This window comes from Rhinolophus ferrumequinum, chromosome 20 (genome assembly GCF_004115265.2).
Source record: "Rhinolophus ferrumequinum isolate MPI-CBG mRhiFer1 chromosome 20, mRhiFer1_v1.p, whole genome shotgun sequence".
Classification (NCBI taxonomy): domain Eukaryota; kingdom Metazoa; phylum Chordata; class Mammalia; order Chiroptera; family Rhinolophidae; genus Rhinolophus; species Rhinolophus ferrumequinum.
This window is the reverse complement of record NC_046303.1, coordinates 21,080,608-21,108,203: the sequence shown is the minus strand read 5'-3', so window position 1 is coordinate 21,108,203 and position 27,596 is coordinate 21,080,608. Positions and strand designations below refer to the sequence as shown.

General features: G+C 34.4%; 1 protein-coding gene across 7 annotated transcripts in view; it reads left to right on the top strand.

Moving 5' to 3' along the window:
• The window catches only part of HDAC9 (histone deacetylase 9), a 664,661-nt gene that overhangs the window by 30,513 nt on the left and 606,552 nt on the right, over positions 1-27,596 (top strand). For all 7 annotated transcript variants that reach the window (XM_033088745.1, XM_033088749.1, XM_033088746.1 and 4 more), the window contains exon 2: positions 15,292-15,354. In XM_033088745.1, the coding sequence (XP_032944636.1) occupies positions 15,292-15,354 (63 nt within the window). The remainder of the gene's footprint in view (positions 1-15,291; positions 15,355-27,596) is intronic.

Here is a 27,596-nt window from a genome sequence, read left to right as displayed (position 1 = left end):
CTCCTTTCCATTATATATTAGCCTCAATTGCGAAGAGAGATTTAACTTCTCAAACTAGTTACACTTATTTGCTGCTTCTTTCAGGTGAAAATTCCTTTGAGGTTTCTAGTGGAAAAAACGTGTACCTCCCTTGTCCCTGAACCACCCAAAGTCCTTTCTCTTTTATTGGAAACGTCTTCTGACAATGGCATGTAGAAAAATCTCATCTATCGGTAAAGCTAACATTGCAGGCATCCCTTCAGCAGCATTACATGCTCTTCCTCTGGAAAGTTGTGGCATAATCAGAAAATCCTTTTTTTTTTTTAGTTCAGTACTTCGGGATTTAAATGTAAGCATCACAATTTGGATTACTCAGCTTGTTTCTTTTTCATAATCACAGCCTCTGGGGCAGAGGAGAAAAGTGTTTTTAGACACTGAGGAAGGGAGAGTGAGTGTACTTTTCATGATCATAAACTATCACAAGAAGGGAATTGTTGAGGATTATCGCATTAGCTAACACGGAGTCCAAGTTTCCTCCAGGAGTCCAGTTAGATACATCTTTGGTTGTCAGGGAAAATAATTTTCAGGTTTTTCTTAGTGAGAGCATATCTCTTTGACAAACTGCAGCTCTCCCTCTCCTACTTACCAAGCAATTATATTTTCATATTGAAAGCGTTCAATTTTGCAGGCAGAGCGGAATGGTTTTGTTTTTACTTTTGGTATGTTGGTGTGGAGCATGCTGATTCAGCAGGAGCATCCAAGATGTTTTCCTCGCTGGAGGCACAGGAGGAGGAAACAGAGATGGATAATAGTAAGCAGGGAGTTCAGGCCAGACTGAGGGCAAAGTGTGGCATCGCTGTGGGAGAGAAAAATAGCAGCTTGTGTCACGATGGAGGAAGAAGCAGGAATAGGGTCCCTCCTGGAAACAAATCATCCAGTAAGCACAGAAAAACTTGGGAAATGACCTAGGAGGGAAAGAAGGACGCTGGGAAGAACTGAGACTTGGTCTTAAGGGAGAGAAGGGGCCTGATTTAGTGAAGGGGACCGGGAAGAAGGCTGATGGCAGGAAAAGGACTTCATTACTAAAGGGCAGGCTTGATGTTAAGTAATTTCAGGGGTGGTTGGCCCCCTTCTGGAATGGTGTCGGATGTTTCCATGTTACTTACCCCTTCTGGGGTTCCTTGTCTTTGTAAGTAGCAAGCATAGTTTCCTCGATGCTCAGGCCAAACACCTTGAGGTCAACCTCGATCCTTTCCTATCTCCCAGACCCCACAGCCAACTTGTCTTTAACCCCTGTTGGCTCTACTGTGGACAACATAGGTAGACCCACACCTACTTCTTCTCACTGTTTCCACTGTGACTCCCCTGGTCCAGACCGCTATTCTCTCTCAGTCGGATTATTACGGTGGCTTCTTGCTGGATAGCCCAGCCCTTGGCCTTGGCCCTTGTTTCCCTGTAGACTACTCTCAACACATCTGCCAGAGGGACCTTGTCCAAACCCTCCCAAGCTTACCCACTCCCCTCAGACCGAACATCCAAGCCCTCACTATGTCCTGTGAGGCTCACCATTAGCGATTCTCACCGGGCAGCGCATTCAAATCCCCTGAAGGAGTTTCACAAACATGCTGATGCCTAGGCTCTACCCCAGACCAGACAAACTGAATCCCTGGGAATGATGCCTGGGCATTATATCTTTTAAAAGCTCTCACGCTCTCAGGTTTGGGCTTTCAATAATGAGTGAGAGCAAATTCCAACTCCCAAGCTTTTGATAACTGGCAAGGAAGACCAGGGGGCCCAACGCAGATATTTGTAATTCTCTTTGGCAAAGTGCTAAGCTAGCAGGATGAACAAATTTCTGGAGAAGCTCAGGGGAATCCAGGAAATTACACACAGTGGAGGAAAGTCAAAGAAGTAGCCTCTTGCTGGGCTTTGAAGGTTGAAAGATTTTCCCTGAGAGACAAGGGAGAAAGTGTACCCAAGACGACCTCATGTATTATGTCCATGAGATGCTAAGAGGAACCATATTGGTGTGAATTGAGAGCTGAGGCCTTGGAATCGAGCAAACCTGGGTTCAGGAACGTAAGGCAAATTCTTTCACCCCTTAGTGCCTCCATTTCCCTATCTGTAAAATGGAGATTACAGTAGTCCCATAGGGATGTGAGAATTATCAACTGTATTTGGCACGTTATAGGTATTCAATAATGTTACCCAAACTAGGTATTTCTTTCGAAGAAAATTGAAAGGAATACCTTGAAATGGTCCATGGCTCGCACAGAGTGCTATGTACCCTGGCAGCTCCCAGTGTGGTTCTCAGAGCAGCAGCATCAGCTTGACCTTGCAGTTGTTCAAAATTGCAATGCTTTGGCCCCGTTTCAGAACCACCGAACTGAACCTGCACCCTAACAAGTTCGCCAGGTGACGCCTGTGCATATTAAATTAGAGGAGCATTTTTGTAAAGCATTAAAAAGATGAGCAAGAAATAGCTCATCGCTTGTGGAGCTTAGAGGTCCCTGAAACAACTTTAGTGTTTACAGAAATAATTATAATGTGATAAGTGACATGAGACAGCCATGCCAAATGCGAAAATACCACAGATTGTTTCAAGCTCAAATTGAAAATAGTGTAAAGTTTCTTTTCTGACTGATAAAGTCTGAAAGTTCTCGAAGTTACAATGAACGCTTTTTCTTTTCTGCCATCCTCCAAATGCTATATACTGCAGTTTGACATATATGAAAGTGGAGAGCTAAATTTGTTCGTACATATTAGGGACAATTGACCTGCAAGTATGAATTGTATCATTGCCTGAAAGGTACTGAAAGGAAAGGTACTAGAAGTATCAAAAGGTAAAGAAAAAAAAAAAGACCGAATAATTTTAAGTCTATGAAACAAAATAGACTACCCAGAAAAAGACCAAGATTAAGACAATTAATGTGAACGGAAATATTACAATTACCTTAAGTTTTCATCCTCAGTGCTTTTGAAAATCAAACCCTACTTTTTAAATTCAAAAGCAATAAATGAAACAAACAAAAAAAGACCTACAATTTCCCCTTTTGACATTTTGAACAAAATATTGATTTATTAATCTTCTCCTCTGATGGTACTGATTTTGTCTTATCACGTTTACCAATGCAAGTCCTCAGAACAGCCAGAAGGAAAGCAATTTCGTAAAAGAACATGATTAAACTCCTTATAATCACTGCAATGTATTTGTTATTTTTGAAAGTATTCGCAACAAAATTAATTTAAATGATTATTAAAATATATAAGGAGACTGGCATTGTTTAGTATAACTGAGGCAAAGGTGTATATGTGTGGGATTTTAGAGAAACTACACCTACTATCCTACACTTGCCACATCCACAAAAATCTTCTAAAGGAGATACAGATTACAAGATAAGACAGAAAAGATAATTTTCATGACATGCAGTAAATTCAGTGTCTTCCCACGATGAAATGGAAATTGCCAGGTTTATACAAAAGCAGATAGCTTTGAATTTGAAAGCTGTTTCAGTAATATGAAAGATATCATTGGATTTTATTTGAATATTCAGCACAAGTATTTGGCTTTTTTATTTATTTTTTTAAATAAACACATAACATTTTCAAGTGTGGGGAGATTTCAGTTCAAGTTGTGCTAAAACCACAAGGCCTAATATAGGGAAAAACAATAACTTGAACTAAGTGTTCAACTTTTTATCACTGTCTATAATTAATGGTATTTAATGAAAGTGAAAAAATTCAGCTGGGTTTTGTTCTCGATACACAGATGTAAATAGTGAAAGTGATTTTCAGGTGGCAAATTGGACCTATGTGATTCTGACATAACAGAAGTGAAATTGTTCACGGTTAATTTCATTTAATATTGTGTTTGTTGTTAGTAAACTTAAAGGCCTATTATTGTTTTATTTCAAATTGCAGTTTTGTCTGGCAATGGTTTTGGCAATGGCTTTTATGTTTCAGAACTTACTTCAAACTGAAGTTTCCAACTTATATAAAGTGTTCAAATAATATATATATGTGTGTATATATATATATATATATATGAATAAAACTATCTAAAATAATATATTTGTCTTACAAATAACATTCTTAGGATTTTTTCACAAATTGTTTTGGATAAGGGAAGCTTGAAGGAAGTGCAAGTTGGATAACAGATATTGAGAAGTATTTATATAATTTTCTTGGCTTTTATGCAAATGAAGTAGGTGCTTCACTTTCTCCTTTTTTTCTGGAATATAAAGCTCTTTTGAATTAAAGTATAGTTTGCATATAATATATTAGTTTCAGATGTACAACATAGTGATTTGACATTTATATACCTTACAGAGTGATCACCACAAGAAGTCTAATAACTGTTTTCACTGTACAGTTACTGTGAATTTGACTGTATTCCCTGTGCTGTGCATTACATCCTCCTGACTTACTTAGTTTATAACTGGAAATTTGTACCTCTTAATCCCCTTCATCCTTTTTGCCCATCCCCTCACCACCCAACCTTCTGGCAACTGTCAGTTTGGTCTCTGTATCTACAAATCTGTTTGTTTGGTTTGTTCATTTGTTTAGTTTTTTAGATTCCACATGTAAGTGATATGATATGGTATTTGTCTTTCTTTGACTCATTTCACTTAGCATAATGCCATCTAAGCTCATCCATGTCATTGCAAATAGCAAGACTTCATTCTTTTCATGGCTGAGTAATATTCCATTGTGAGACATATATACCATATTTTACCTATGTTGCTTCTATATTGTTGGCTATTGTAAACAATACTGCATATATATTTTTGAATTAGTTTTTTCATTTTCTTAGGATAAATGCCCAGAAATGGAATCGCCAAACTGCATGGTAGTTTTAGTTTTCATTTTTTGAAGAACCTCCATACTGTTTTCCATAGTGGCTGCACCAATTTACAATCCCAACCACAGTGCACAAGGGTTCCCTTTTCTTCACATCCTCTTCAACGCTTGTGTGTTGATTTATTGATGATAGCCATTTTGACGGGTGTGAGGTGATGTCATTGTGGTTTTTCCCTGCATTTCCCTGATTACTAGTGAAGTTAAGCACCTTTTCATGTGTTTGTTTGCCATCTGCATGTATTCTTTGGATAAATGTCTATTCTGGTCTTCTGCCCATTTTTAAATTGGTTTATTGTCTTTTGGATGTTGAGTTGTGTAAGTTCTTTATATATTTTGAATATTTATCCCTTATCAGATATATCATTTGCAAATATCTGCCCCCCATTCAGTAGGTTGCCTTTTCATTTTGTTAATGATTTCCTTCAGTGTGCAAAAACTTTTTGGTCTATTTGTTTATTTGTTTATTTTGTTGCCCTTGCCTGAGGAGACACATCCAAAAACATATTTCTAAGATCAATGTAAAAGAGTTTACTGCCTATGTTGTTTCTAGGAATTTTAGGGTTTCAGGTGTTACATTTAAGTCTTTAATCCATTTTGAGTTTATTTTTGTATACGGTGTAAGATAGTGGTCCAGTTTTATTTTTTTAAATATAGCTGTCCAATTTTTCCAGCACCATTTATTGAAGATTTTTCTCCATTGTATATTCTTGCCTCCTTTGTTGTAAGTTTAATTGACCATATAGATGCGGGCTTATATCTGAGCTCTCTATTCTGTTCTATTGATCCATGTGTGGTTTTGTGCCAGTACCATACTGTTTTGATTACTATAGCTTTGTATGATAGTTTGAAATTGGGGAGAGTAAGGTCTCCAATTTCAATTTCTTTTACTTCTGCTCTGGTCTTTATTATTTCCTTTCTTTTACTTTGCACTTTGTTTGTTCATCTTTTTCTAGTTCTTTTAGGTGTAAGGTTAGCTTGAGATTTTTCTTGTTTCTTGAGGTGGCCTGTATTGCTATAAACTTCCTCTTTAGAAAGGCTTTTGCTGTGTCCTGCGATTTTATAACATTGTTTCCATTTTCATTTGTCTCAAGGTTTTTTTTTTTATTTCCTCACTGACCCATTGGCTGTTTAGTAGCATGTTGTTCAGCCTCTACATGTAGTTTTTTCCAGTTTTCCTCTCATAATTGATTTCTAGTTTAATATGATTGGATGGGAAAAGATGCTTGATATAATTTCAGTCTTCTTAAACTTACTGAGACTTGTTTTGTGGCCTAACATGGAATGCATCCTGGAGAATGTTCACGTGTACTTGAAAAGAATGTGTATTCTACTATTTCTTGGATGGAATGTTCTGTATATATCTATTAAGTCCATCTAATATAATATGTCACTTAAGGCCAATGATTTCATGTTAGTTTTATCTGGATGATCTATCCATTGATGTAAGTCGGGGTATGTAAGTCCCTACTATTATTGTTTTACTGTCAATAATCTCTCCATTTATGCCTGTTTTTATTTGCTATATGTATTAGTTCTGCAACGAATTCTTACACTGATTTTTATTTGAGCTCATTTTAATTTGACTTATTATTTGTCGGATTAGCTTCATGTAGTAAGATAACATCTCTTTTTTTCATTTTTGATTAGTACATGGAGGGCTTATATGATTACAAATAGTTATGTTTAGGGAAATAAACTTATTTCTTCAGGTTAAGTGCAGTTATTTGCTGTAAATTAAATGTAATCTAATAACTAAAATATTACTATTTTTGATGTACATATCAGAACCTAGATATAATTGGCCAGAAAATATAATGCTATCATTTAGCTAATTTGCAGCAAAAGCTATGCTTTTCAGTAAATATTAGTTTGAGCCATATAGAATTGCTGATATTTGACCACTTTTGACCTATGAATATGACAGTTGCATTTGGTTCAACCTAATACTAAAAGCCAAAACATGGAATGTTATACTAATTAAAACATTAACAAAACAAAACATGGAATGGGCAACACCTCACTCTTGGCGTGCAAATTTTTGTGTTAAAAATATAAAACACCCCAAAACCAAAATAAAAACATATTTCTGAGGAACTTGCTGTTTTTATTACCATCAAATAAATATGAAAAAGCTAATTAAAACTATTAATAACCAGAAAATTGAAGGTAAAGTTGAAAAGCCTATACCAATTAAAGTTGGATACACAGCAAAAAATACATATGAATTACTCTGAAATAATTTTGTGTTTCCTAACTAACATCAAACTAACCAAACTTCCTGATTTTAATTTAGTGAGGAACTACTTCTTGGTTATTTTAATCTACTTTTGGTACTTATTTCCTTTTTTTATTGTTACAGGATTAGATTAAATAATACCATCAGTGTGCTCCTTTATAAAAGAGGAAATTCTGTTCCAAGTATTCTAAGGTGACTTTCAGCAACAGGCTGCCATACAAATAGGGGGAAAAAAAGTCTAACATGGTTTAAATAATATTTATTTAAGCAGTAATTATGATTGGAAAACATTAACGTGGCAATGAGGTATGGTTTAGAGGCCTCTTTAGCTCATTTTTTTGGAGTTCGTTAAAATGAAATGAAATTGTAAAAACTGAAACCATGACTACTTTTTCTCTTTGAACTTTAGTGTCTGTTGAAATTGGAAAGAAAATTACATAGCAACTTATGCATGCCACCAAGAGAGATCAGCTACCTTCTAAGGGCTTCACAAGGTGGCATTGCCTTTACTCATTCGTTTATTAAATGCCTATGGTATGCCAGGGCTGGACTCACAGATTCCAGGATGTGGACTTTGGCCATGAAGATTTAGACCCTTGCTTGGTTAGCATACTGGGACTACGTAGAACTCTCATTCAGGGACAGTTTGCATTAACCAAACTCACAAGATATGAATGTATAAACCAAAATGCAAATATATTAGGTTGCAGTAAGAATTCTTTGCTTCAAATGACTTAGAATGCATATGTGAACCTCCTCAACAACATTTCACTGGAAGTTACTCTACAGGGAAAATTAAACTGTAACTAGAAGGCAGCTTGGTAAGATCTTAAGAGGGAATGGAATGAATTGCATGGTTCAGTGTTTGATATGGATTTTTGATATTCTCATGTCTCCCATTCCGCAATCATGATGCAGCTTCAGAGGAACCAAATTGCTCAAACCTATGAGCCAGAGTTTGTTTCCTGTCGACGAGGTTTGGATGCAGATTACGTCTTTTGAAGATTTCCCTTTCTTTTCTCAATTTCACATTACACTTTCTTCTCAGACCCAATGTTTCATAGAAGCTTACTAAATCAAATTTCTGGCTTCCTGCCTGGCCCCCCAAAAAAGGTGCTCAAGAAATGTTTAATTATTTGACACTATCATGTAGCTATCTACAGAATTCTTATCTTCAAGATATTTGGAGTATAGTTTATTGCTTCATTCTGAAGGGGTGTGTGTGTGTGTGTGTGTGGGTGTGTGTGTGTGTGTGTGTGTGTAATGGGAAGGGCATGATACCTAATTACTATATCTTCATACTTTGGGAAAATAAAACTTTTCTAATTATATTATTTTGCAAAAGTTCTAGATGGGCTTACGAATTTTCTTTAATTTGCTAGCCAATAAAGATTTAGATGGTGAAGACTCCTTCCAGAGAGGAAGCTTCAAAACTAAATGAAACTTAGAGTATCCCCAATTCTTCCCAATGTAGAGATACTCTTTTGATGATAGTGAATATGTGTTTGGGTGGGTGGGTGGGTTGGGAAAACCTATTTCTGAGACACTTGGAGTTCATACTCAGATGCTTAGTCATTTGTCAGAAACCCGAAACTTGTTGTTGATTGTAGTCTAATCTTCACTAAATGAATTTCTCCCCCCACAAAAAACTTCTGTCCCATTATTTAAATTAATGCATATATGAGATATTTTGCCTGTAAATAAAACAGATAACTTTAATATTTTGCTATAATCCCTCAAAGACTGTCTGCAATGTAGACTAATTGAAAAGATACTAACTTTGGAGAAACCTAAAAAATAATCTTTCAGAATACTTCTGAAACCAACAACTTCTGTTTTCTATTTTATATTTCTATACCTGAAAAGAAAACGAGCCAAAAAAACTTATTTCCCCTTTACTCTCTCCCCCTTTTCTAAAAATAACTCACTTTTGGTTTGTTACCCTATAACACATGCCAAAATTCAGCCCAGAGTGAATTTTTGTAGCCAACTTAGAACCCCAAAATAGAAACTGCTGACAGTTCCTTAAATACAGTAACACTGGCAGGTGCCTTGGTAATAAATTCACAAGCTTAGAATTCACAAAACAATAAAGTTATGCAAATGGGGCACGTAGGAAGAATAATCAGAAACAAATGGCAGAGCAGTACGGTTTTGCACTGTGGCATCCTGGTTTTACTACCGTAAGGCAGATAACCCTGAGGCGAATCATAAAGAAATTTAAGATCAAGGAAGGAGACACAGATGTGAGTACAGCTTGAGGTGACCAGTTAACAATTGACTTCTCTTTTACCACAACCATAAACAGAGATGAGACACTGATCATAAGGTTTTACATTTCAGGCATACGTAACAAAAGGCAAATGAAAAATAAAAAGATACCTAACTTGATTGAAGTTATCAGAGTTGCTTTGTTTTAATTGTTCCTTCAGCATCATTCCCATCAGTCATATTCAAATTAGTTGTTTAATTTTAGTCAAACAATCAAGCATGTAATACATTTTGAATTCCATTTATTTTAAATGACCCTGCTTAATTATCTTTTACTTTTGTTATTAATCTCTGATACTATTGGCATACTGGAAAATTGGATTTTGTTATATAAAAAGAAAATGGAATAAGTTCTGTTAACTTATTTTTAGGAAATACAAATTTTCAATTAAAACTTAAAATAGCTCTCACAATCATAGACAAAAACGGAGCTGAGTAATATAGTAGTACCTTTGTTAGGTGTGTGGTAAAATGTTACTTTTTGAACCTATACTATGGCTTTCAGGATGTAACAGAAATGTTTAACACTTGTTCTGTTTGTTTTTTTATCACTGTTAAGTAACTCCCAAAGGAATACACAATGGCTGTTGTGTGCATAAGAAAAACATATTGGTATAATGATTATTTTTAAATATAATAAATTAATCATCCTATTTGAAGTGAAGAAAGCATAGGTAATACATTTGTTGGAACAGGAGCCGTAACTACCTTTTTTCATGCTGTATTGCATTACCTAGCACTGTTGTCTGATGCTTGATAGATTCTTAAGATTACCTGAAATAAAGAACATTATCATTTGCAAACATAGGTTCACAAAAGTTGAGTTCAAAGGCATGATGGGGGCCATCTGTGCAAAGCCTCTCAGGAAAGGGTGGTCTAGAGGAACATCTAGAGTTAGACACTAAGGTTTGCAGAGGCAGGACTAACACACAAACATAACAGACTTTGTCAGGTTCAGTATACCTACTATGAGCACATTTGCCAGGCATTCAAAAGATAAACTTATTTTAAAATGTTGCCAATGTTTTTGAGTTCTAATTAAATTTCTTTCTAGGGGAAGAATGAGAAGAATGAGATACTAAATGATTTTCCTGATAATTTTCTCATTTAAACATTTTCAAGCTACCAACCAAAATATTCTGGTGGAAACAAGGTTGACTAGTAAATAATATAATGTGGTGTGATGAGAGTTCCCCTAATAGGCTTCCTCATCCCATCTCAAAGAGAATTTTTCATTTTTTCAGAAGTCTACAATTTGTTGCTGTGCTTAAGTGTGTGTGTATGTGTGTGTGTGTGTGTGTGTGTGTGTGTGATATTTCAAAAAAAATCCGCTTCCTATTTATTTAAACTTGATTGTTGCTTCTGTTCTGGCATATAATTTTTCTAATCAAATTAATGAAAAATTATTTAAATTAGTGAATATGTTCCATAATTGAGCCAATAAAAAAAATGGAGCACTTTGGAAGGGGTCTATGGCAACCGTATCCAAAAAAATTGTTCTGTCCCTGTCTACTCTGTACTAGATGTGAGACTGTCGGCAAATTCATTGAGCCTCTGTGAATTTCAATTAGCCCATCTGTAAAATACTTTATAAAAATTCAAGGTGACGGTTAAGTGGTTGAAAAACACTTCTCATTTTGGCCTGCCTTTTTGTTTTGAACCTATAGGAAATTATCCCTTTTCATGTTCAATAGACTGTGAACTAATAGTTTTGTTAGGGGCACAGGAATCAACATGCACCTTCTAACACTGAGAAAGTAGAGACTTGGATGCATTTCAGAAGTGGAGGACCCTTTGATAAAACATCCATTGTGAAAACATAAACTTACACAATTACCCTGGCTCATATATTTACTGTAGAGTCAGAAGTCTGTTTATCATGCCAAATTTAGTTGCTTATATTTAGATATTGAATTATGTACTAAAAGTTACTATGTATATCACATTCTCTGATCAATAAAACCAGAAATTATTAACAAAAAGCTATAACACAAAATAAACAACTTCTTGGAAGAAATAAGCACTTAAAAACTGTTTGGTCAGAGGTAATTAAAACTTCAATTTTGAGGCATTTAAAAAATACTGACACTATTCAGGGGTAGGAAAACCCTCCTGAAGTGGAACAAAGCTGTACTCAGAGGCAAATATGTAGTGTTGAATAATTTCACTTTGAATTACAAAAAAAATAAAACAGAAAATACTTTAGGAATTTTAAAAAATATATAATATTTGAACATAATATAATACTTAATATATAATATAATATTTAAACAAGGGGAATTGGATGGGATTAAAAAAATGTAACGAAACAGCTAAAGGCAGACTCCATATAACTATGAAGTGGTTCTTAAAATTAATAATTTAAAAAGCTTTGGAAATAAATATAACTAAGAAAAAATATAAATCACACTTATTTAAAAATGAATAAAAAAGTTGAAATGAAATACAAATTTCAATAAAAATAGAAATTATAAGCTTATTCTATGTCAAATTTAGAGCAGGAAAACATTCAGTGACTACTTGTAATTTTGGAATAAAAAACTGTAATATCTGAAATGAAAAAAATTGAAAAAAAAAAACACCACATTACAAATTACTCCTCAAAATATTTTTACCAGTATGATTTTTAAATTTTCAAGAAGTAAATTCTTGTTTGCATGAATATAAATTGACAAAAAGTATTCCAGTTAAAATTTCTGAAGGTCACATGAATCAGAATATAAAACCTAACAGAAAATATCACAATAAATATTATTTATAGACCGATCCCTTTTATGATATGTAGGCCAAAAGTCTAAGGAAAATATAGCAAATTAAATTTAGCAATATCTAAAAGAATCATTCACCTCAACTAGGGAAGGCTGTCAGGATTACTAATTACAATTAATTAATTATTACAGAAATATATCAAAAGAAAGAAGTCTCACTAGAGATGGATCAAATGCATGAAAAAGGTTAACACCTATTCCTGGGGGAAAATATTAATAAACTAGAAATAAAATAACTCTCATTACGTAAGAAAATGTATCTTAATCAGCCAATATCATCGGGTGAAATTTCAGAGGTATTCTTGCCAAAATGAGGGTAGTTTTTAATTTGATGGCATAGTAAAGGTGATTAATGGTAGCTACTATTTCCAAAGGTTAAATAGTTTTTCCAGAGTATTGATGAAAACATATATTTATCTTCATTATTTTCAGAAACTTCATTAAAGTAACAATAAAAATTTAAAAGTTTAAACCCACAAGAGAAAGAGAATAGGAGAAGAGATAATTGTGGAGAAGGGATGCCGATAAGTTTTTAAATTTTTAAAGATGAAAAGAAGCTATAGGAGGGGTGACTAATTTAGACCCATAGAGGAAACTCAAACTCAATGACTACAGATAGAGTAACATTGAGATACAAGGTATTTTGTTCCCCCAAACTCTAAAGAATCCAGGGATTATGGGAAAGGGCTGAAAATAATGGTTAGTTGAAAGTTTGTTTAAGTAGCAGTTAGGTCACCATCCTCTTTCTTGCCCCACCACCCTATGCAGTTAGGAGACTATCATTCTTGCCCAGCATGGTTTGGGAAGTTGATTATTTGAAGAAATTAATCCATAGAATTTTGAGACTTTGGGACACCAGGGGTATGGGAAGCTGTGGGTGAGGAATGGGGTTGATAAACAGGGGATTAAGTAAAAGTCTACATATAGAATGTGAGAATTGTCAACCTACTCCCACCTGCTGGTCAGAAGAACTTCGAACTTTAGAAAGAGAAATAAATCCTCACAAACAGGAAAACAAAACAACAACAAAAACAAACCATAGAACAACTCAGAAGGATACATTTAATGCAGGGAACAGAAGAAACTTTAAAACAACTTAAAAATAGTCTCGGAGAGATAAGAAATTCATGACATCAATTAAGCAAGAAGAGGATACTATGTTTGTTCTATCGTACATCCTTTTTCTCTGCCTTAGACTCAATCAGTCTTCTCTCATTCTTTCTTTCTTTGACTTTGTTCACTCTGACTTTCCATTAATTAGTCCTACACAGTCTTTATGCCACCAGTAATCCTAGGTTTCTATTGTGGCTTCTTTAGCTGGGAGGATTCAGGCTGAGAGATCCCATCTCCAGATTCCTCCTGGATTGCTCACGGACATGTGCCAACGTTAGACCAGGCCCACAATAGTCTTGATGTAGGTGGATTTGCTGCTAAGCCTAGTCCAGCACAGACGGCTATAGGCCTGTGTTTTCATTGCCTTAGCCTCCAAGATTCTACTGGAGACTGGGAGAGGAAAAGGGTAAATGAGACATTTCTAATTTCAAAAATATCGAAAGAACATCATAGAAGAGATCAACAGGGAAAGTAGACATTCTTTCAGGTAAGTGGTGGGGATAAATGCTGAACCGTTTTATCTTTCTAAGAATGCTTTGAATGTCCTTCTTATAGAAGGAAGTAGAGACAAAGGCAGACCTTCCAGCCATGCTGTATGTAGGATGACTGCAAATCATCATCAGTAGAAGTGTTGAGTGGAGAAGGCATCCTGATTTTATGTTTGGGAGGCTAATCTGTATGTAAGGGGCAAGTGTAAATACGTCATGAACTAGTATGATTCAAAAAGCTTTTCAGCTGCATAAACATTTTGTAGTTTGCGATTGTTTCCCTCATTTATGATATTGTTCATGATATCACACTAATGTTTTAAATTACATAATTAGAAAAATATAAAGTTCAAACAACAATTTAAAATTTTTCCTTAGGAAAATTAGGAATTGGCCTTCTCCAGTCAGAATGTGTGGAATCAAATTTTCACTTACTGGCTTGCTAGCTGTAGAACCTTAGACAAGTATTTTAACCTCTTGTGCTTCAGTTTCCCCGCCTGTAAAATAATAGTAGCACATAGCACATATTGTGTCAGCATCAAATAACTATTATTATTGTTATAAACATTTTGGTCTAGCCTCATTTTTACTTCCCCGTGAGATGTCGTCTAACTCTGATTATCCATTTGTTATACCTTGACCTCGCTTTTTACGTTTCATGTTTTCATATGCACACACTGATGGAAATGCAGCCCACGTACATAAGTGCAGATCAGCTGTGCCATGAATTCAATAAACAGAGGCCTGTTTATATATTGTCTTCTAATATGAATAGCAGTATCTTCATTTTAACATAGGCACTTTTCACTGTGAATATATGTAAAGTCCTTCTCTGTCTATTTTAATGAATGAAACAGGTAGAAATTTGGTTGCAATCCTAGCCATGTGGGAGAGATTCATCTATTACCGCTAGTTCAATCTTTCGTGTAATAGTTCTAAAAAGTCACTTTCCAAGTTGAGGTGGGTATAGCTGTAAAGCACACAGCTGTTAACGAGTGAAAGCTGACATTTTATCATGTGAATTTTATGTTTCATAAGCTGGCTATCTATTGCCAGTATTTATTCCTCATCTATTTTCTTTTGAGGAAGCCAACTGAACAGTAAGTTCTTGTGGATGTATTTCTTTAAAAAGTAGTGGTGCCATACCACGTACTGTCATTATTTAACTGTGACATTCTGACAGTGTGTCAGAAAAAGTGGTGGCGGTCTGAAATTTACATGCCTAAGTTTGTAACTAAAACTAATTTTGTCAGGGAGTATTTTATAATTACCAAATTAAAGAACTGTATAATTAAAGTAAAATGAGCTCTGCACGTGCCTAGAAACATAATCTCTTAATGCTTTTGTTAGTTTTTCTCCAATGACATTATTTTGGAATATATATATGATTTATTTCAGAAATAGTGAAAGAGTAAGTTTGTTTTCCAGAGATTTGCTATCACTTTGAGAAATCCATGCACGACTTACTGTGTTGAATTATTTTCATATTCAATTTAGTGACTTTTAAAAGAGGAACAGCAAATTAACCAACTTCAAGTGCCCCCCTCCTTCTCATACTTCTGTATTTTATTTATAGCAGAGGAAAACCTTTCTTCATTGCTTCCTGTCAGCTGTGCAGAGGCAGTTCTACTGAAACTGGGTAAAAGAATATCCAGAATACTTTTAAGCACTTTGAGTTAATCTCTGTTAAATTGATTAAGATGATTATTTTTCTAGCTCAGTTGATGTGGAGTTTAAGAGCAATTTATTTTTACAACCCTCCTATATAAAACTTCAAAAAATTCTTTCTGTAGAGGGAATTTATTTTTACAGATTACAAGTGTAATAAATTTATTTTTACAGATTGAAAGTGTAATAACTATTATTTATAGTTTGGATTCTAATGTTATAATAATAGGAATTCTTAATTCCCTAATCTCGAGTTTTCCTGACATGGGCACTTGCTCACTCTTTAGCCAGTGAAAGACTTGAGAAGTACGTATGTTCTATAGTGAATTTTATTACCATTGGGCAGAAAGCTTAGTAGCCATACTGGAAAGGTTTCATTATCGTGGGTGTAGTTGAAGGAGCCTATTTAGGAAATAATTGGGCAAGTGCCAATTACTTGAATTACATTCAAGAAAGATGGTACATGTTTATGAAACCATCTCTCTTTCTAACACTTGAAAGTGGTGGAAAATAACCTATATGGTTGTGAAGAAATTATATAGAAATTATATAGCTGTGAATGATGAATAAATCAATTAACATCTCTGGACCTCAGTTGTCTCATGGATAAAATATAGATATTGCTACCCTCTCTAGTGAGCTCACAGAGTTTTTAAATTAGATCATAACATAATCAATATGAAAATGCTTTGAAAAGTGTAAAGCACTATCCAAGTATAAGGGATTATTATTTTTCATGTGGTTTTGTCATTTATTCGTTAATATGGTGTCTTTCATTAATTGATTATCAGATGGTAAACCAGTATTGCATTACTTATATAAATCCCGCTTGGTGAAGGTATGCAATACTTTTAATATATTAATGGATTCTGTTTGAGGAATATAGGTCTACAATTTCCTTTTCTTGTAATGCATTTGTCAGATTTTGGTATCAGGGTGATTGTGGTCTTATATAATGCATTGGGAAGAAGTCATTTGTCTTCAATTTTCTGAAAGAGTTGACAGGAAGTTGGCATCATTTTTTCCTGAAATATTTGGCAGAATTCAAGAGTAAACAGAAGACTTGAGCTTCCTTTGTGGGGAGATTTTAAATTATAAATGCAAATCCTTTAATAAATATAGAACTAGTCACACTACCCATTTCTTCTTGAATTTGGTAGTTTGTATTTTTCAAGGAATTTGTCCATTTCATCTAAGTTATCAAAAGTTTAAAGTTGTTGGTAATATTCTTATTACACTTTGAATATCTGTTAAATCTGTAGTGATGTCACAAATTTTATCCCTGATATTTTTAGTGTCTTCTCTCTTTTTTCATGATCAGTCTAAAAGTTTATCAGTATTATAGATCTTAAATAATCAGCTTTTGGTTTCATTGATTTCTCTGTTATTTTTCTGTTTTCCATTTAATTAATTTCCATTCTGATGTTTGTCACTGCCTTTCTTCTGCTAGCTTTGGTTTTCATTTGCTCTTCTTTCTCTAGTTTTGTAACATGGAAGCTGATGTAATTGATTTGAGACCTTCCTTATTTTCTAATGTATGTATTTAATTGTATAAAATTTCCCTTAACTACTGCAATGCTGCTTTAGCTACATCCCACAGATTTTGATATGTTGTTTTTTTCATTTTCATTCTGTTTAGAATACATTCTTTAAGTGTACAAGTTGAAGATTTGCTATACATATACATTGTGAAAGAATTCCTCCCATTGAGGTAATTAACACATCCATCGCCTCATACATTTACCTTTTATTTCCTTCTTCTTTAGTGGGAGCATTGAAGTTCTACTCAGCAAATTTCAGTTATACAATACAGTGTTACCAACTATAGTCACCACGGTATACATTAGATCCTCAGACCTTATGCATCTGATAATATCTTATAACTGAACGTTTGCACACTTTTACCAACCTCTGCCTATTTTCCCACCCTCAGCCCCTGGCAACCACATTTCTATTCTGTTTCTTTGAGAGTTTTTTTTTTTTTTTTTTTTTTTTTAGTTTCAACATATAAGCGATACCATGTAGTATTTGTCTTTGTTTGACTATTTCACTTAGTATAATGCCCTCCAGGTTCATCGCACATGACAGGATTGTCTTCTATTTTAAGACTGAATAATATTCCACTATGTGTGTATCTATACATTTATATATCTATATCACATTTCCTTGATTCGTTCATACATTGTTGACACTTAGATTATTTCTATACCTTGGCTATTATGAATAATGCTGCAGCGAACATAGAAGTATAGATATCTCTTTGGGATATCTTTGTTTACTTTGGGTATATACCCAGCAGTGGGATTGCTGGATCATATGAGAGTTCTATTTTTAATTTCTTGAGGAACCTCCATACCATTTTCCATAGTGACCCTACCAGTTTACATTCCCACGAACAGTGTACAAGTGTTGCCTTTTCTTCACATTCTTGCCAGCATTTGTTATTGTTTGTCTTCTTTATCATAATCATTCTAACAGGTGTGAGTTGCTATCTTATTGTGGTTTTGTTTTTTTGTATTTCCCCAATTAGTGATGTGGAGTACCTTTTCATGTACCCTTTGGTCATTTTGTATATCTTCTTTGGAAAAAAAATGTTGTTCAGGTCCTTTGGCCCATTTTTAACTTGAGTTATTTGTTTGTTTTTTGCTATGGAGTTGTATGAATTCCATGTATATATATATATTTTTTAAATTTATTTTTAATTTATTGGGGTGACAATTGTTAGTAAAATTACATAGATTTCAGGTGTGCAATTCTGTATCACATCATCCATAAATCACACTGTGTGTTCACCACCCAGAGTCAGCTCCCCTTCCATCACCATATATTTTTAACACCTTATCAGATATGTGCTTTGTGAATATTTTCTTTCGTTCCACAGGTTGCCTTTTTATTTTGTTGATGGTTTCCTTTGCTGTGCAGAAGCTTTTTAGTTTGATGTAGTTCCACTTGTTTATTTTTACTTTTGTTGCCTTTGCTTTTGGTGTCACACAATACTTTTTTAATTTCCCTTTTGATTTGTTGTTTGACTCATGGATCTTTTATAAGTGTTTTATTTTCCAAATATTTGAACATTTTCCCAGATATCTTTGTTAGTGATTTCTAATTTATTCCAGTGGGTCAGAACATAGCTTGTATGAACTGAATTCTTTTAAATTACTCAGAGTTGTCTTATAATGCAGAATATGGTACCACATTCACAGGCAAATGTTCCATGTGTACTTGACAAGTATGTGTGTTCTTCTGTTGAGTTTTCTATAAATGTTAATAAGTTCAGGTTAGTTTATAGTGCTATTCAAATCTTATATATCCTTAATGATTTTCTGTGTACTTTTTCTACCAAATATCTAGAGAAGAGTATTGAAATCTCCTACTATAATTGTGGATTTGTCTATTTCTCCTTGAAATTCTATCAGTTTTTTTCATGTACTTGGAAGCTCTTGGTAATATTGACTGTCTTTGGTAATATACTTTGCTCTGAAATCTACTTTTTTAAAAAAATCTTTTTTCCCCAAAGGATTTCTTTTGATTAGTATTAAGTTGGTATATCTTTTCCAGTCCTTTCACTTTTAACCTATTTATAGTATTAGATTTATAATGTGTATCTTGAAGGTAGCATACAGTTGAATCCTGCTTTGGTATTCAACCTGTCAATCTCTGCCTTTTAACTGGATTGTTTGACTACTTACATTTAGTGTGATTGTATAGTTAGGTTTGAATCTATCACCTTGCTATTTATTTTCTACTTTTCCTATCTCTTCTTTGTTTCTTTTTTTCCCTTTTGTACCTTCGTTTTGATTAATTGATTTTTAAAACTGATACCAGTTTATCTTATTTTATTAGCTTATCATCTACAACTCTTGGTTTTATTATTTTATCCATTTCTTTATGGTTTAAAACTAGAATTATATTTGTGCCCACTTTCATGGTTGTTGAAAGATGTAAAGAGACAAGACTGTAAAACATTTCAGAAATATATAGAAAGCTCCCAACAAATTACTTATTTTATTATTATTATTTTGTTATTATTATTTTCATTTTAAAAATCACAGGACACAATATCTCACTTTTAAATGCATGTCTACTTAATTTGATTCATTTTCTATTTCTGTTAAACAAGCTTACATGCAAACAGTTATATGCAAACTGTTATAAGCAAACTGTTACATGGATCTACTGAAGAGAGAAGCATCTTAGATCTAGACAAGTGGTAACTGCTAATATAGTCAATTGGGTAAAGTTTATTGAGATGCATTTTTTAAAGGATACTTAATACGGTGCTCAAAATATTCTTCAGGGAATGAAAGTCCCTATCTAGACAAAACATTCCCAATAATTCACAAAGTCATTTATTTGTGATTTCCATTACCTCCTTTCCCTACTTACATAACATCTCCTCCTGTAAAGGAAGATGCAGATTAATTCTTATCTTTCTCAATAAAAGCTGGACTGTTAATAAAAAGAAATTCAGCATCATGGGATTTTAACATATCTCTATGGTACCTTACTCATCAGTTTCTTAATGCTTAGGTCACTGAAGTTACCCACTGGGAAACATTTTGGCTTTCCCTAAGGTAAAATATAGAAGCTATTTAATAGTAAATACTTCATGTCTTATGAACTTTTGGCAAGGGAGGTAATTAGTAACTTGCTATTTAAAACCACTAAGGGAATTTATGGTATATAAATTCTTAATGCACAGTTATAATATATTAGACGTAATTTAATGGAAACAATAATAGGAACATTTCAAATCATCTGGGCTACAGAAAAACTTGCCTATGTGTATGGTGTGCAGCTTAGCTGTGTCTATAGGCAGAATATTGACAGTGAGAGAAAGGAGCTATTCCTCAAATCAGAATTAAAACTAAAATCCAAATTCATGTTCTCATAGTTTTATCTATAAATAAAATATAGTTAAAATAAACTCTTTCAAAAAGACAGCAAAAGATAAAGCATAAGACATAAGTTTCTAACCTTGATCCTAGCTAGAAGACTCTTTTGTTTTCTCAACTTTATTTGAATATATATATAATTTTTTTTCCACCAAAAAGAATTGTATTCTTTTATCAAAAAGTAAGAAGAGATGATATTTATCACTAAAGTAATAGTTTCATATAACCCAGAAATAGTTTCCAGGAACTTTTATTTTTTTCAGTAACTCTATTGGGACCTGACCAAATTATGTTTGCTTTTACTAGAATTCTTTTCTGTAGTGGGCAATTCAGCAGGGACATCCTTTTGTAGGGTCTTAATGAGTAATTATTGGGAGAGGGGTGGGGTGCATGGTATATTTGACAGAAAATATTCAGTTTTTTTTTTACAGAGTTTGTCATTAATATAATGTCCAAAATCAGGTATTTCAGATTACAGTGGTTTGTGTCTTTAGATTACCATTTGTGTCTTGAATCCAGTAGGTACAAATGTCTGATAGCATATCATAGTAGGGGCATCACTTACTGATTAGTTACTATGGGTAGGAACTAGGTTAGGCACTTGGCTTTTATTGTCTCATTGACTCTTTCCAACAAGCCTATGAGGTATTATTATCCCCATCTGACAGATAAAGAAATTGAGGCTGAGAGGTTAAGGACATTGGCCAAGTAGCAAAGAATTCTAATAAAGTTGTCCAATTTCAAGCCAGATGACAGTGACAATTTCAGGATATCTGTGTTCACAAATGATCTCCAGAAATAGTTGAGGTAGTATTAATATTAAAATAGCAAATCAAATTAATCTGTCATTCTGCTGGTCTGAAAAGGTTTTTTTTTTTTTTTTTTTTTTTTTGCATCCAAATTACCATTGTAAAGTTTTCAGGGAAGATAGAATCTGCATATTTTGAGCCTTTGTTTTGGCAGAAAAAAATAGGAGTTAAAAATGTGCAATTTGTTCAAAGTGCAAATATGCTGTGGCATTTTGGCATTATTCCAAGGGCACAGATTTAACTTGGAATTTTGGTCTTTGTTACCAGGAATGTACTGTTTATCAAATTCAGTGTTAACTGCACAGTTGAAGATTTTCTAGCAAAACTCTTTTTCTTTTTAACTTAAAAAAAATTATTTTACCAACTTCTGAGGGTTGATAAGTAAAATACACAAGGAGCTATGGTCTTGGATAAGCATGGTCTCCTATTAAAGGGTAATCAGTGAGGTCACTATGGAGTTTGTATAATCGGAATTTGGATAATCTGGAATCTCTGCTAAAACCTCATGGCCTCACATCTTAAGGGAAATAAGAGAAGATGTGGTTTATAACCCTTTATTGCCTTTGTCAGTGAAATAACCAAGCAGCAAACACCTGTCAGGTGGTAGTAGGTGCTCCTGAGAGATTTGACAGGTAATATTTTCATCAGGTGCGTTGGTCATTCTGTGATCTGAAAGGGTTATTGTGTTTACAAAGGCCAGAATTTCCATTCTTGTAGATAATGTTGAGTCCCTACGTATAAAATGTCTCCAAATGAAGTATTATGAACATGGGATATATTTTAACCTATTGCTGAAAAATTTGTCCTGGCTTACTTCTTCATTGCTTTCAGAAATTTCCCCCCTTTTGTGCTTCCAGACAGAGCTGATAATTCATGTAGGTCATGTTAAGTATTGTTCTCTCTCACGTGCTGGAACAAATGCCTGATTAAGAGATCGTTGACTATAGGAATCATGATTGTCCTAGCTGACCATAAGTAGAATTCAAGAAATTGTTCATTTAATAAATTCTTGTTTAATAAAAATACATGATTCAAGAACCTAAAACTGCTCTAAAAATAGCCTTAATTTTTAAAAAGTACAAATTGTCTTCTAGGAAGGCAGTTCTCTTTATTAATCAATAGAAGATGAAAAAGATAATCTTTCAAGGTACCAGTGGACTGATGAAGAAATTCCTTTAGCTTATTTTCTCCCCAAAATATATATAAAAAGAGGTGGGTTTTTTTTTTTACAAGATGAATGAGGAATAATTCAAATTCATTTTATCTCTAAGTTAAAGCCCTAAACATCTGTTTATCGTCGTTGTTTGATTGGATGACTGATTCTTTTCCATGTTGGTCCCTGCTGTACCTCCATTCAGCATTTTTCAATTTGACCTATATTTTGGGGATTTTACTCCCCCTGGTGGCCTCTGGCATGCATTAGAGCTGATCTTTGCCATGGATTCTAGTTAATTGTTCTTGTTGGTTTCTGTTCAAGCCTCATGTCTCTCATGTATAGTAATGTTTATGTTCCAAACGCAGAAGCAACCCCATAAGTTTACAGGTAGATATTTTAAGTTTTAGGCACTAAGTTTTCTCAAAATTTTCCTGGAAAGACAAGAGTAGATTGACGCTAATTTAAAAAGTATAGAAAGGACATTCTGAATGTTTGAATGTTAAATGTAATTGGTTTAATTAAAAATCATTTGCTAAAGAAAAGTTATGTTCTTATTCCTAGTGAAGAAAGTTTCTTTCTTCCTCTTCATATAGCAGTAATTGTGCTGTGAAATAGAGAACTGTTTGCATTTTAAAAGCATTCATAAGACCTTTGTAATCGATAGCTTGTTGTTACAAAGATGATTTCAAAGTATATTTACTTTGACAATGCTTTGAAACAAGAATCACCCATGGCCATTAAGTCTTTATGGCTATTTCTTCATGAGAGAATTTGGATAATTTTGTACCTCAGTAAATGGCCACATGCCATTTTGGCCCCTGTAATTTTGCTTTTATTGGATGCCCCAATCTCCATTACACAACGTGTTTCCCCTTTCATTTATGTTGGACGAAAAGATGAACATGAATGTTTCCTGAGAGCTATTTGTTTTAGGTTGAAGAGAAATGTTGTCGTTTTCACATTGTTTTTTTTTCTTTTTTTCTGGTCATTAAAAGAAAAATTATCTGACCAGGAAATGGTATTTTTTAGGAAACATTCTTTCAGAATCTTCTTCCCAACCTGGTATCTGTAGGATGTGGCTACTTTTTGATAGCTAATAGTCAATAGGATTGAAAGACACTCTTACCTTACACATTCACAATAGACCCTGATATGTGTGATTAGTGATGCTCTTCATTAATATTTACTAACTCTCAAAGCAGGAGAAGCTCGGAGTTTCCCATTGTTTACTTGGGATCCAGAGGATGAGTTCAGATCGTTATTCTTGGTCTGAGGCGAGTACAATAGCCAGTGTGCCACTTTATTTTGTTTCCTAGGTCTAAAAAATTCTCCCCAGTTTTTCCTAATTCGTGGGTGTGGCTTCCACAGGACAATCTGGTGGCACAAAGACAATGATATCTATCAGCCAATTTCTTTATATCATACCATGGGATGGGAGTTTAAAAAATTGTTCTTGCTTATTCTGTGCACCACACCAAATGAATATTTTATAGCATATCTTTTTAGAACACAAAACTTTGTGAAAAATATAATTATTCACCACTTTAATGTAACACCATCCAATCCTGGTTACTAGCACTGCAGAGTACGTACCACTCAGCAGTTGCCAGAATATACAGCAGTGTGTATTTTTAAAGCATATTAAAACTTTCCAAATGAAATCTGTTTTCCCACTCTTACCGGAAAGTAGAGGAAAATGAACACTTCATCAACAACACTCTTAATTATGTTACCAAGAAATAAAACATGAAGAAAAGTTTTTAGATACTATGGTCCTTGATCACAACCCCCTGCCGGAGGTCAGGAGGGGATGCTTTTTATAATTAATCTTTGTAAAAACTTCCATCATTAGACAATTCTTCCTTAGACATTTGCTTGGATTTGTAGACAGTAATGGGAAAACAACACTAAAAACAACAAGTCCCACACGTGTTGTATTTATTCCCATTCAGTTAAAGTCAACAAAGGGATCTTTGACAAAGTCAATACATCGCAACATTTTTCAAATCTGTATTTCAGGGCGCTCCGTCTTTGCACAGTAGGAAGGTAAGTGTGGGTTTGGAAATAGGTAGAAGGTTGAAAGGGTCATATATTCTTATTTCCCCTTTTAAAAGAGAGAAGAGCTAAGTAGGAGTTACAGAGTCGAAAGGAGCGTTATGCAGTAACTATCCTGTGTTTCCCCAAATTCCCTAATCATAAAAATCTCCTGGATTACTTAATAAAAATATCAATTTCTAGACTGCTCCACAAAAGATTCTGAATTTTGAAGTGAGACACAGGGAAAAACACCTGTATTCCAGATGACTTATAATCAGAAGAATTTGGGAAACATTTATCTGGTTTCATGATTGTAAAGGCAATATCACCAATTTGGACGTGGAATCTGGAGTGAAAATTCATATATTCACTTAAGAAACATTCGTAGAGCACTTATTATGGTTTGGGTTTTGAGCACAATGACTAGATGTGTGATTTGGGACATTTTTTTTTTCACCTTCTTTGAACATCAATGTCTCATTTTGAAAATAAGTTTAATATCTTGCTCATAGGTTATTGGGGGATTCAATTAGATAGACCCTAAACATGGTTAATTTTTACTCAGCAATGTTAATTTTTTTCAGATAGTTATACTGTAGGGATAATTAATTATCTCAATTAGGTTTTGTTATTGTATACCACGTTCTCCTTACAAAACCACACATCTGTTCTTCTGAACTGGCATTTTGGAGATTTGGACATCAAGAGTCCCTTCACATCTTCCAGGAGTCCAAACCTGTCCTAATAACAACTTTCTCTCTCTCTCCACCTTCTCTTTAGACCTTTTAAAATTTGTGTTTCCTGCCTAAGTTCATATGAAACACGTTTTTCAGTTGCTTGCAGCAGTATTAAAATGACAGCTATTATTCATTAAGCACTTGCTATAATCCAGGAACAATCTTAGGGACTGTTTGTATCATTACATCTTCACTATCTTACTGCAATGTAGGTTTTATGACCATTTGGATGGAGGAGGACAAATGCAGTCATTAAGACAGTCGTACAACACAACATTGAAGAATAGAAGTTACTTCATTCTGGATATGGCAGTCTTCAAGCCCAAGTTCTGGCCACGGTTCTGACCACATAAACAATTCCCATATCTTGAGAATAATCATTTCTTTTCCCAAGATCGAAAAATGCTGTTTCCCCAATGGCTTTCTTCTCACTGAAAGTGAAACTCAGTACTTCCAAAGGCCCACACAGCACTGCACGATATGCCTTACATGTCCAAGGACCTTTGCACTTCCTGTACCCTCTGTCTTCCTGTTGTCCCCTAGAGAGAGCCTGCAGCTCTCCCCACCTCACTAGGGACATCTTACCCAATTACCTTATGTAAGAGAGCTTCTGTACACAGATATTGCCCCTCCTGTTTGCTGGCTGATTTGGCATCTGTAACAGGGATCTACAGCTAACATCTACTGTGGAGTTTTAAGTTTCTTTTGTATTTCTCCCCGGTATAAATCCTCAAGAATGGTGGCTCTGTTTATGCCACTGCCATATCCCTCGTGCCTAGCACATAGCAGGGACTCGATACATATTTGAATCTTGAACATTGAATTGAGGGACATATTTGATATTCTTTATATTTGGAATATTATAATTTTCAGAGCAATTAAAGCCTCATAGGTGATGTCTTGGTAATTATTCTAAGATAGTCTGCATACTTTCCATAACAGAGTTCCTGACTAAAAAATGTGTTGTTGGATTTCACTTTTTGTGCCAACGGGGATATCACTATGACGAAAATAAAATGTATTTTTCTAAATAGAATATCTACAATAAAGAGTCTTTTAAAAGACCTCTTGCTCAAGTAACTTAGTAGCTATTCACTATTAATACTCAGTACGGTTCCCTTGAAGCTGGAGCATTAGAATGTATACAAGTATTAAGCACTACCTCTGTATTAGGAGGTGCTCTACTTGCCGAGGGAGTATGTCCTATGTGCCAACTCTGATCCTCATTGATTATTAGTAGTAGTATTATCGTGAACATTTGGTAATGCTATTTCAATAGGTGTCAGTTTTTTTTTTAATCTGTTATTTTGTTTTTACTCTGAAGTTTGCCCTCCAGCAAACTGGATTTATAGGTGCCCAGAATTATTGTACGTGTGTGTAACTTACTGATTTAAGGATATAGTTAGCCACCTTGTCTTTTCTCAGGTAAGTTCTAGCAACATTATTTCACTGATATCTCAAGTAATGTGAATGCTAAGTTTTGAAAAGCAGTTTATTTGGGGGAGGCAGTCGTTTTGAGTATTTGGACCCCATGAGAGAAAAAAAAAAAGATCTTAGGAACTAACTGGGTGTGATATTCATTGGCATTTGTTCAAAGCCATGTTTCGCAACTGTCAGCCTCAGCGTCCATCTGATTTCCCTTTATCACTAGCTGGTCAGTTATGTATCTTCGTCAGCGCTACTATTTCAATTTCCTCTTTCAGGTATCTGTGTTTCCTTCCTTTTCACTCTCTCTTTCCTCCTCACTTTTAGCTACTTTTGAAAAAAGAGTAATTTAGTGACGTTTAAGATGCAAAGGACTTTGGAAGAGAGAAGGTGGCTATGTATACATGTGTTCTGTGACAGGGGTTTCTAAGTGTGTCCCACTGGAGATGGTTAGTGCATACTATAGCTATAAGGGGAAACTCCAAGTTTCCCAGAAATAAAGGTCAAGAGACATGGAACAACTTTTTTATTATTTGCTTTCAAAACAGAGGGGGTATGATTTATGTAGGATATAAGCTTCTGTCATAGTTGCGCAGGTGCTGCCGTGAAGTCCTGACCCCCGTGTAATCCCCATAACGACACGGGGCAGGGACCGGCGTTTGCTTTGTTGTTACTGAGCTGCTTTCCCAGAGGTCTTTAAGTTTCTGAACCCAGCTGCTGGGGAACTGGCCGGCCCGTGCTCTGTGCAAGAACACTGTTTTGAAGTGCAACCTGAAGTACATTTTATAATCCCTGTTGAGTTAAATGACTGTCGGTTTGCAATGGTGCCTCTGTGGTTGAATAGAGTAACTCATAGTAACTCTCTCTTTAAAAAAAATGAGTTTAATATTCACCTTTGAATGCTAAGGTGTTTTTCATTTCTTTGTTATTGCATAAAATAATCACAATTATTTGAAAAAAGTAAACGATGGACGTTATGAGATACATTTTTTGACATTGACTTCGATAAGTCAATTGCTGATTTAATTATTTATTTTTGTTATTAAAAGAAGATAATATTCTTCCATAGTGCTTTAATATAGTCTTTGCTCCCCCACCCCCCAAAAAAGATTGATGGCTTAGTAAATATTTGCAAGTCATCACAAAAAATTGAT